Source organism: Jaculus jaculus, chromosome 1 (genome assembly GCF_020740685.1).
Source record: "Jaculus jaculus isolate mJacJac1 chromosome 1, mJacJac1.mat.Y.cur, whole genome shotgun sequence".
NCBI lineage: Eukaryota > Metazoa > Chordata > Mammalia > Rodentia > Dipodidae > Jaculus > Jaculus jaculus.
In genome coordinates, this window is record NC_059102.1 from 160049755 (window position 1) to 160060658 (window position 10904).

A 10904-nucleotide genomic window follows, 5' to 3' on the forward strand; every position below is an offset into this window, starting at 1 on the left:
TGCCACAAAAAAAGTTGGGTCAGGCCCAGGCCTTGCAACCCCACCTCACCCTGCCCCCACACCAACTGAGGGACCATACCTCCACAAGGAGTACATGAAGAACAAAGTGAGACAAGCTGTGATTGGAGAGTGGGTGACACTTTATTGTCCCAAAAGGACGAGGCAGCATGGCAAAGGTTCAAGAGGCTGCCTGCCAGGATTGGTGCTGCTGGGCAAACCTCTGCATCCTATCCTCCAGCTCTGGCCGGAAGTGGCGAATCAGACCCTAGGAGGGGAAGGGAAGTACTGTATAAAGCAGGGTCCAAAATTCCTTCAATGTCCTGTGCTCTCAGTGGCACCTGCCCACGGTACCACACAGCAAGGCAGTAAGTACCTGCACTGGCCAGGCAGCCCCATCACCCAGCGCACAAATGGTGTGGCCTTCTATCTGTTTGCTGATCTCCCACAAGGAGTCGATCTCAGCTGGCCGGGCATCCCCCTTCACGAAGCGAGCCATTACCTTGTTCATCCAGTCCACACCTGCAGCCAGAGCAGCAAGAGGGGCCTGAGGATCCCCGCCAAGGAGTGGGATAGCATTAGCGGGTGCAGGCCATGTGGCAGGGAGAGGCTAAGAGCAGCTCAACCACTGAACCTTAACCTGACCAGATGCTCACCTTCACGGCATGGGGTGCACTGCCCACAGCTCTCGTGCTTATAGAATTCAATGAGGCGGGCTATGGCTTTCACGATGTCCGTCTATGAGATCCAAGGGGCAGTGAGTAGGTGCACAGCCAAACAGAAGCCTGGCCTTAGCCCCCCAGCAACGCCCTGGCCCTCAATTCCAGCATTTGGGCCTCTTCAGCTTCCTTGGACCCCCTGTGTCACCAACTTTCTCACCACAGGAGTATCTCAGGCTGCAGGAGCTGAGAGTTGGTTAGAGGGCTTTCAGAGAAGTCCAGGGAAGAGACAGCACCCAGGCCAGTGTGAGGAAGACTGGGTGGGACGTAAGGGCCCCTTACCGAGCGGTCCATGACGATCACTGCAGCTGTGCCCAGGCCTGTCTGGGCCTGTATCAGTGCATCAAAGTCCATCAGCACCGTCTCACACACAGACTTGGGGATCAGTGGGGTGGATGAGCCACCAGGGATCACAGCAAGGAGGTTGTCCCATCCACCTGTGACACCTCCTGGGACCCCAAGGGTGGTAAGGGATGAGGTTGGCACACCTGCCTAGGCCTGAGCCAGGACAGCTGTTAGCCCCTGGTCCCCAGGCTGGTTCCTGAGACCCTCCCATCCCGCTCTCCTTGTGGTCATGCTCCCTGCCTAACCCACCCGATGGCCCCCCACCTCACCGGCATGCTTCTCAATCAGCTCCTTCAGAGGCACAGACATCTCCTCCTCAACGGTGCAAGGGTGGTTGACATGGCCGGAGATGTTGAACAGTTTGGTACCAGAATTACGTTCTCGGCCAAAGCCAGCAAACCAAGAACCTCCACGACGGCAGATGGTGGGAGACACAGCTACTGTCTCCACATTGGCCACAGTTGTGGGGCATCCAAACACTCCTTCACGGAAATGGAAAGAGATCAGTGGCTGCCAGAGAGTGGGACAGGCTTCCTGGTAATGGGTATTTCATGTCTTACTCGTAGCAGACAGCTCCTACTCTCATCTCCTGACACTCTTGTCCCAACTGGAACTAGAGCCTAGATTCCAAGGGAGCTGTTTTTCTGCATACCATCTTACCACTGCTCCCAGAACAGGTAGAGGACACAGGCTGGAGGAGGTGTGGGGGTCTGACATCGGCTCTGGCAGGCTGAGGGACTGCAGGTGGCACTATTGGAGCCTGTGTCATTACCACCCTTCTCTCTCAGTACGCTCCTCCTCCCCACTCCAGCCCTCAGAAATACTGTAGGAAGGTGCACCCAAGGGGCACCTGGTCAGATCCAGGATTCCACTAGGCACAGCCAAGAAAAGGCCCAGGACCAGGTAGGGTCTCACCCACATCTGCGGGGAAGGGTGGCTTCAGGCGTGGCTTGCCCTGTTTGCCCTCAATGGACTCAATGAGTGCGGTCTCCTCTCCACAGATGTAGGCTCCAGCTCCACGGACCACAAACACATCAAAGTCATAGCCAGAGCCACAGGCATTCTTGCCGATCAGACCTGCTTCATAGGCTTCTCGGATGGCCACCTGTGGGACAAGGTGTGAGTTACTCCCAGCCCAGCCCACCCTAACCCAGGAGTCATCCTGTAATTCTAGGGGTTATGGAGCCCTTGAAGACTTCCTAAGTTGAGCTCTGAAGCACATAGGAAGGATAGCGTTGAAGCCAAATCTTTCTTCTTTTCTTTTCTTTCTTCCTTCCCTCCTTCCCTCCCTCCCTCCTTCCTTCCTTCCTTCCTTCCTTCCTTTCTTTTTGTGGTAGGGTCTCACTCTAGCCCAGGCTGACCTGGAACTCACTCTGTAGTCCCAGTCTGCCCCCAACTCAGTGGTCCTTCTACCTCTACCTCCTCCTGAGTGCTGGGATTAAAGGTGTGGGCTACCACATCTGGCTTTCTTTCTCTTTTAATGTCTGTGTGCATGGGTGAGCCACAGCATGTGTGTGAAGGTCAGAGGACGATCTTGGGGTGCTGGTTGTCTCCTCCTACTTTCAAACAGTATCTTTTGCACGTGTATGTATGTGTGTTTGCTGTTGCACAGAGCAGAGTAGCTCTCCTAGGAACTTTGGTATTCTCCTGATTGCCTCCCATTGCTGTAGGTGCACTGGGACTATAGATGCATGTGCCACTGTGAGTCAGCCTGGCTTTACATGGGTTGTGGGCATCCAAACGCCAGTCCTCAGGCTTGCACAGCATGCTCTTGACCATGGAGCCATCTCCCCAGCAAAGCCTCTCACCCCAGTCTTGTCCCCCACTCCCCACGCCAGCTTGACTCCACAGAACTTCTGCTAACATCTAAGAATAGCTCTGCTAGGGAAAGGGTCAGGTGAGGTGTGAATGTACTGCCTATCTTTCCCGTGTGCCCACCTGCAGATTGGAGGCCTCATTGTAGAATTCCCCGCGGATGTAGATGTAGGCAGCCCGGGCACCCATAGCCCGGCCCCCTACTAAGCAGCCTTCTACCAGCTTGTGAGGATCATGGCGCATAATTTCCCGGTCCTTACAGGTGCCCGGCTCCCCTTCATCAGCATTCACCACTAGATACTTGGGCCTGTGGGGGCACAAGCATGTCTGGTTACAGGCCTACCAGCACTTGAGCCCTCCAGCACATGCCACTCCTGCTCTACTCAGGGAGAGCTCTAAGACAGTTTTTCAACACCTGATCCTCTGCCTCTGTGCTGGGGCTCTGCTTGCTCACCGTAAATGACAGGGAACTCACTGCCTAGTTCATGTATGATCACAAGAAAGGTTTTTGCTCTGCTCAAACCCAATGTCTCTCCCTGTGCTTTCCCTTGAAAGCCAAATTCTGCTGTAGTCACAAGGAACCTCTTTAACCTCCACTACAGTTCTATGGCTGACAGACTTTTACCATTTGTTTTCTGGGTACCAAAGTACAGGCCAAAAGTATACTCGGGTATAAATTGAAGTTCAAAAATACCAGATTTCAAGCCAGGCGTGGTGGCACACACTTTTAATCCCTGCGCTTAGGAGGCAGAGGTAGGAGAATCACCATGAGTTCCAGGCTATCCTGAGAATACAGAGTGAATTCCAGGTCAGCCTGGGCTAGAGACCCTATGTGAAAAAAATTCCAAAAGCTCTCTGAGTTCTAGAAGGGAAAGCTGGATTCAAATAATTAGGCCAAGCTAGGCATGGTGGTACATGCCTTTGATTCCAGCACTCAGGAGGCAGAGGTAGGAGGATCACTACAAGTTCGAAGTCAGCCTGGGTTAGTGTGAGACACTGCCTCAATAAAAACAAAAACAAACAAAAAAAAACAGGCCTGCCTACATCAAAATCTTGGATTGACTGCGATATGTTGAACCTCCCCTGAGGACATCTAAAAGAACTCTATGTACTATCTATCTGCTTATGGCCTGGTAAATTTCCCCCACTCATTCATGCTACAGTTTCTAACAAAACAGCCCCTAGGTGCAGGGTCTCGGCCACCCAAAGGCACACCCGCAGTCTTTCCTGAGGCACATCTCAGGCTTCCTCCCACACACCTGCCATCCGAGGGCTTATTCATGAAGCTCCATTTGAGGCCAGTGGGGAAGCCAGCACCCCCACGGCCCCGCAGGCCCGACGTCTTGATCTCACCCAGGATCCACTCAGGGCCCTTCAGCAGAATCTCCTTTGTCTTGTACCAGTCACCTCGACTCTGAGCACCTTTCAGCCTAAACAGTGTGGAGAAGGTTGTGAACAGGAAGCTCTGCTAAGGGACCCAGGAGGCTAAGAGCACAGTCTCACCTCCAGTCATGGCGGCCATACAAGTTGGTGAAGATCCGGTCTTCATCCTTCAGCGAACCAAATGAGGTTTTCTTAGGTGCTGTCTGGAGAGATAAGAGGGTCAGGAAGCCCAGCAGAGCTCTGGGGGACATGAGAGCTTGGGGTAGAAGCTATAAATTCTTGGATCCTCCTGCATCAGAAGACTGGACCACAAAGAGAGCAGAGGCCTCAAAAATGTGAAACATCATTGCCACACTACCACTTATTTCAGCGAAGTCCTACTTAGCAGGGTTTGGGTTAAACGTTTCATGCCCCAAATCTCAATTTATCAAGGATCCAGAGACAGGAATGAGAGCTTCCTGTTTACAAAGAAGGAAACTGAGGCTCAGAGCAAAAAGAACTTATGACCACACAGCCAAAATCAGCAGACACTTCCTGCTAAGCCCTGGTCTGTGCCTGGCCATGAACTTCCCCAAGTTCAGCAAGACGTGTGCGCTTAATTTGTTTGGCTCTCCCACTGGACCAAAGCATGGCTAGACTAGTCTTTATCCTAACTCCGCTGAAGAGGCAATATATCTTTACTGACAGAAAAGAAATACCTCGGGTTGCAGAAATGGCTCAATAGTTAAGGCGTTTGCCTGCAAAATCTAACAACCTGGGTTCAATTCCCCAGTATTATATTCAGCCAGATGCACAATGAAACCTAAATCTGGAGTTCATTTGCAGCGGCTGGAGGCCCTGGTGTACCCATTCTCTCTCTCTCCGTATGCTTGCAAATAAATAATTTTTAAAAATACTTCACTGGGGCTCAGGTACAAAAGGGATTCGAGGCCCAAGAGGAGAAAAAAAACTGAGAGGCGAAGACTGGAATTGTATGTTACTCAAAGGAGTATGGCTTCCATTCTTAACCCCTTAAAAGCAATTTTCCCCAGGTGTGTGGTGTATGTCTGTAATCCTAGCACTTGGGAATCTGGGACTGATAGTTCGAGGTCAGCCTCGGCTACACAGTGCACTCTTTTCTTGCACAGAGGAAAAAGGGGAAAAAAAAGTGTTTTTAGTCACTAGAGAGAGAAGAGCACTGGCGAGGAAATCGGTAGGTAGGTATCATGCCCCAAAGCTGCGTTCTGCGTTCGGAAAATGGGGCAATGACCCTTTCACATTCTGCAACACTTGTGAGGAAGGAATGGGAAATTAGGACTCCTCACAACTTGCAAAAAAAGTTCCTCGTTAGGTCAGGGGCTGTAAAACAAGGCAAGCCAGACTGGGGAGCATCAGCCTCGGGTTGGGACGCGGGCGGGGCGGCATCCTTCCTCGCCGGGAAGAAGGCGAGGGCTCTGCAGAAGGGATTACCGACCCGAGGGGCCGCGCGCGCAGAGACCCGGCCGCAGACATCCCGGGCCCAAGCCAGGCCGGGCCTCACCGTGTCGCCGCTGAAACGCACTGATACACGAGCGGGGAGCGACCCGCCGAGAAGCCGCCGTGCCGCCAGCATAGCCGGGACCAGGCCGGTCACCTCCCGCTGTCACCTTCACAGCTCGGAGCTGAGGAGCCGGCGCCACACAGACGCCAGGAGGCGCACAGGAAGAGCGTCACGCGCGCCGGACCCAGCGGCCCCCCCAGGCACCCCTGCGCCACTCAACTCTGCCCTAGGCTCCGCCTACTAGGAGGTAAGCACAGAGGCCGGAAGTGACTTGTCTAGCGCAAGGGCCTCTGGGAGATGTAGTCCAAACGACCCGGCCCATTCTTAGGTTATGGATGTTTGCTGGGCTTCCTGGGGTACAACCCCTACTTTTAAAAACTCTAGTAAACAAGGCCGCCACATGGCCCTCTCCCGAACCCTACAGGCTCTGCGTTTAGTGCGTCTGCACGAAAGAGACTTGGGGGGAGAATCAGGCCAGATCCTGGCTGAAATTACGCTGTTTTGTCAGAAAACCTGCAAGCAAAGGAGCTAGGTCCCGGCATCTATGTGTGCAAAATGCTCATTAACTCCAGATCCGAGTGACACCGAGACAGACAGGGATTTTTTGCGTTGGTCTTCCCAGGGAAGAGTATACCCGGAGTCCTGGTTGGGCTGGGGCCCATCTTTTTCTTTTTTTGAAATATTTAAAAAAATATTTAGGTCAGGTTTGGTGGCACACGCCTTTAATCCCAGCACTTGAGAGGCAGAGGTAGGAGGATTGCCCTGAGTTAGAGGCCACCCTGAGACTACATAGTGAATTCCAGGTTAGCCTGGGCTAGAGTGAAAGAAACCCTACCTCGAAAATAAAAATAAATGAATAAAAAACAAACAATAATATTTATTTGACAGAGAAAGTGGGAAGGAGGTAGGGAGGGAGTGAGGGAGAGAGAGTGGGCACTCCAGGGCCTCCAGCCACTGCAAACGAACTCCAGGCTCTTGTGTCACCCGGCTTTGCAGGCAAACACCTTAACCGCTAAGCCATCCTTCCAGCCTCTGGGGCCCATCTTTGGCTGGCTCTGCAAAGCTCTCCTACTCCTTGCCTGGAGGTTCAGCCCTTGGCTCTGCTGCTTCATAGCTTGGCATGAGCCCAACATTCTTAGGAATTTAGCCCTAGTTTGTCATTTAAAGGCTCTAGTACCCCTTCCTTGGCAAGACATCAAGGCCCAAACTACTACTGTCACTCCCAAGACCCCTTCCTGGAATCATTAGGCGATAGGGTGTTTATGTGGCTATCAGCACTCCAAGGCCTCCAGCCACTGCAATTGAACTCCAGATGCATGTGCCACCTTGTGCACATGCACAAACTTGCATATGCATCACCTTGTGTGTCTGGCTTATGAGGGATCTGGGGAGTTGAACATGGGTTCTTAGGCTTTGCAGGTAAGCGCCTTAACCACTAAGCCATCTTTCCAGTCCCTCTATTTTATTTTATTATTGACATCTCCATAATTACCTTTTAATTTTTATTTATTTCAGAGACAGAGAGAGAGAGAGAAAAAATGGGTGCATCAGGGCCTCTAGCCACTGCAAATGAACTCCAGACGCACATGCCACCTTTTACATCCAGCTCCATATGGGCACTGGGATTCAAACCTAGGTCCTTTGGCTTCGCAGGTAAACTCCTTAACTGCTAAACCATTTTCCAGCCCCCCTTTCTTAAATAGGGTCTTGCTATGTATCACAGATTGCCCTCAATTTACAATCTTCCTGTCTCAGCCTCTTGAGTGCTGGGATTGCGGGTGTGTGCCATCACACCTGGCTTAGACGTGTGCTGTTTACAAAACTCATGCGCACTTGTTTTCTCATACACACCCCATAGTGGCCTCAAATGGTGTTAACTCCATTTTGAACTTGAAAAAAGTTGGGCTGGAGAGATGGCTTAGCGGTTAAGGTGCTTTCCTGTGAAGCCAAAGGATCCAGATTTGATTCTCGAGGACCCATGTAAGCCAGATGCACAAGGGGGTATATGCATTTTTGCAGTTTGTTTACAGTGGCTGGTGCACCCATTCTCTCTGTAATAAATAAATAATGTTTTTAAAATAACAAAATATTATTTTTTAAAAAAGGAAGAAAGAAATGGGGCTCTGGGGAATTTCCTTCCTGGTTCACGGGCAGGAAGCTGCTGACTGGTAGAGCTGTGCTTGATTCCAGGCTTTCTCTCCCTGAGTGGTCTGTACACAGCAAGGCCAGCTGCCGTGGAACAGTCACTGTGAATGCCAATTGGGCTCCCCAGAGAAGCACCAAGAACACCCAAATCCAACCTGAAGTTTCACAGCCTGGTAGGGCAGCCAGCCCCCTCTTCTGTGCAGAGAAGAGATGCCCATGCAGAGCCAGGGATTACACAACTAATCCAGGGCTCAGACTTGAGTCCATGAGCCCTCCCTTGGGGGTAGAGGAAGGGGAGCAGGAAGGGGCCAGAGGGTGGATTCCTTTTCTCTCTCTTTCTCCCTGAGTCAGGGGGACTAGGACTGAAGAAAATCATGACCTGGGGTGCCCTGGATAGAAGTGTAGGGGACAGAGGTGATGGGAAATAGAAAATGAGGGACAGGAGCCTGTCTCATTTGGTGCCAGGCTCAGTGCCAAGCACTTACCATGTTATCCCCTTAATCCTCCCACATGCGCAGCACAGGTTTGATGAACTCCTGTCAGCAGATGTGGACAGAATAGCCGCAGTGCTGAGTGGCCCCGCATGGTGTAGCTGTAAAACTGACCTCATACTGGAGTCCACTGCTCATACCCCCTCCCACTTAGTCCCCATCCATCTGGAACATCTTGCTCACCCGGCTTCTGCAGTAAAGAAGGGAGGTCTGAGGCAGAAGTAGGAGATTTGCTACAAGTTCGAGGCTAGCCTGATTTGTAGAATGAATTCCGGTCTAACGAGGGCGACATAGTGAGACACAGTTTTAAAGAATGAAAGAGAGCCGGGCGTGGTGGCGCACGCCTTTAATCCCAGCACTCGGGAGGCAGAGGTGGGAGGATCGCCGAGAGTTCGAGGCCACCCTGAGACTACATAGTGAATTCCAGGTCAGCCTGAGCCAGAGTGAGACCCTGCCACGAAAATCCAAAAAAAAGTTAAAGAATGAAAGAGAGTGGGGAATAAGCAGGTAGCCGGGCATGGTTCTCTATACTGGAGCCTTGCCAAGGTGCTCAAAGTTCTGTTTTCCATATCCACTGGGGGGGGGGGGGATGCTTTTAAACTGGGTGTGTGTGGTGGCTCACACCTGTATTCTCAGTACTTGGGGAGCTTGAGCAAGAGGACGGCCATGAGTTTGAGGCTAATCTGGACTAGACAGTGAGACCCTGTCTCAAATCCAAAAACAAACAATCAAACAACAACAACAACAAAAATCCCTAGAGGTACATTCTGGAGTCACCTCGTAGGCAGCCTCTTTTGGGGTTGCCAGTCCTTGCCTCTTAGTTCTTCCTCAATTCCATCCCACCCTGTGTCTCTGTCTATGTGTCTGCCTCCTCTGCCAGCTCCCAACCAGAAGCCAGGAAGCACTGGAGGTACCTGATGGTCCCACAAGCCCCACATCCACTGTAGCTTCCTGATCCTGTGTCCTCAGTCCTTTGGCCACCTGGAATTGCAGAGTCCTTGCCTCTTGGGCACTCCAGTTTCCTAGAAAAGCATGGGTGCAGCAGACTACAGTAAAGCTCAGACCCACTTGGATGTTCCCCTGCCTGCGCCTCCTCATGGTTTCCCCAGGCCTAGGATTAAATCCAAGGCCCTGGGCCTGACAATCAAAGATCGGTTGCCCCAGCTCTGATCCTGTCCGCACAAGTGGTTCCCCTCTCAGCCCACCTCTTCCTGAACCTCCTGAGGTTACTTGTGGATATCACTGCCCAGAGGAAGCTTTTCTTTCTTTCCTTCCTCCTTTCTTTCATGATGGATTTATAGTTGACTTTTTTTTTTTAGATTTTATTTATTTGAGAGAGAGAAAGGGAGAGAGATTGAGAGAGAGAGAGAGAGAATGGGCGCCCCAGGGCCTCCAGATATAGCAAATGAACTCCAGATGCATGCGCCTCCTTATGCATCAGGCTTACATGGGTCCTGGAAATTCGAACCAGGGTCCTTTGTCTTTGCAGGCAAACACCTTAACCGCTAAGCCATCTCTCCAACCCTTTCTTTCTCTCTCTCCTTTCTTCTTTCCTTCCTTCCTTTCTTTGTCTCTCACTCTCTTTCTTTCTCTCTCTTTTTTGTTATTTCTGCTTTTTTTTTTTTTTTTGGAGGTAGGGTCCCACTCTAGCCCAAGCTGACCTGAAGCTCATTCTGTAGTACCTGCTGGCCTCAAAGTCACAGTGACCCTCTGCCTCTGCCACCCAAGTGCTGGGATTAAAGGTATGCACCACCATGCCTGATCAGGAAGCATTTGCAACCACCCAAACCAACTATGAAGTAGCTATTGTTACATGTCCAGTAAGACTAAGTTCTCTCTTTGACTCCAAGCACAGAGCCAAGGCAAATGCTTATTTTTTTTAAAAAAATTTTATTTATTTATTTATTTGAGAGCGACAGACACAGAGAGAAAGACAGATAGAGGGAGAGAGAGAGAGAATGGGTGTGCCAGGGCTTCCAGCCTCTGCAAACGAACTCCAGATGCGTGCGCCCCCTTGTGCATCTGGCTAACGTGGGACCTGGGGAACCGAGCCTCGAACCAGGGTCCTTAGGCTTCACAGGCAAGCGCTTAACCACTAAGCCGTCTCTCCAGCCCAGCAAATGCTTATTCAGTGTCATAATTAACTTTATATTTCAAAAATGAAAAATATGGGGTGGGAGAGATGTCTTAATAGTTAAAGGTGTTTGCTCCACATGTCTGCTGACTGAAGTTCAATTTCCAGCACTCTCATAAAGCCAGAGGTGAAGTGGTACACACATCTGTAATCCTAATGCACCTCCAGCAATGGGAGGTAGAAAAAAACAAGAGAGGCCTTGTCTCAAAAACAAAGTAGAAGGCTGGAGAGATGGCTTAGTGGTTAAAGCACTTGCCTGGAAAGCCTAAGAACCCAGGTTCAATTACCCAGGACCCACATAAGCCAGATACACAAGGTGGCACATGCATCTGGAGTTTGTCTGCAGTGGCTGGAAG

The 10904-nt window shown here is 51.2% G+C and overlaps 1 protein-coding gene across 1 annotated transcript; it reads right to left on the bottom strand.

The window, feature by feature from the left end:
• Positions 1-122: 122 nt before the first annotated feature.
• On the bottom strand, positions 123-5947 carry LOC101595136 (NADH dehydrogenase [ubiquinone] flavoprotein 1, mitochondrial). Its single transcript, XM_004656766.2, has 10 exons — positions 5779-5947; positions 4380-4462; positions 4136-4306; positions 3000-3183; positions 1977-2166; positions 1331-1543; positions 999-1165; positions 654-735; positions 374-519; positions 123-265 (listed from the first exon to the last, which is right to left on the bottom strand). Exons 1-10 carry the CDS (start codon positions 5848-5850, stop codon positions 179-181), a joined length of 1395 nt encoding a protein of 464 aa, XP_004656823.1. The 5' UTR covers positions 5851-5947; the 3' UTR covers positions 123-178.
• Positions 5948-10904: the final 4957 nt, after the last annotated feature.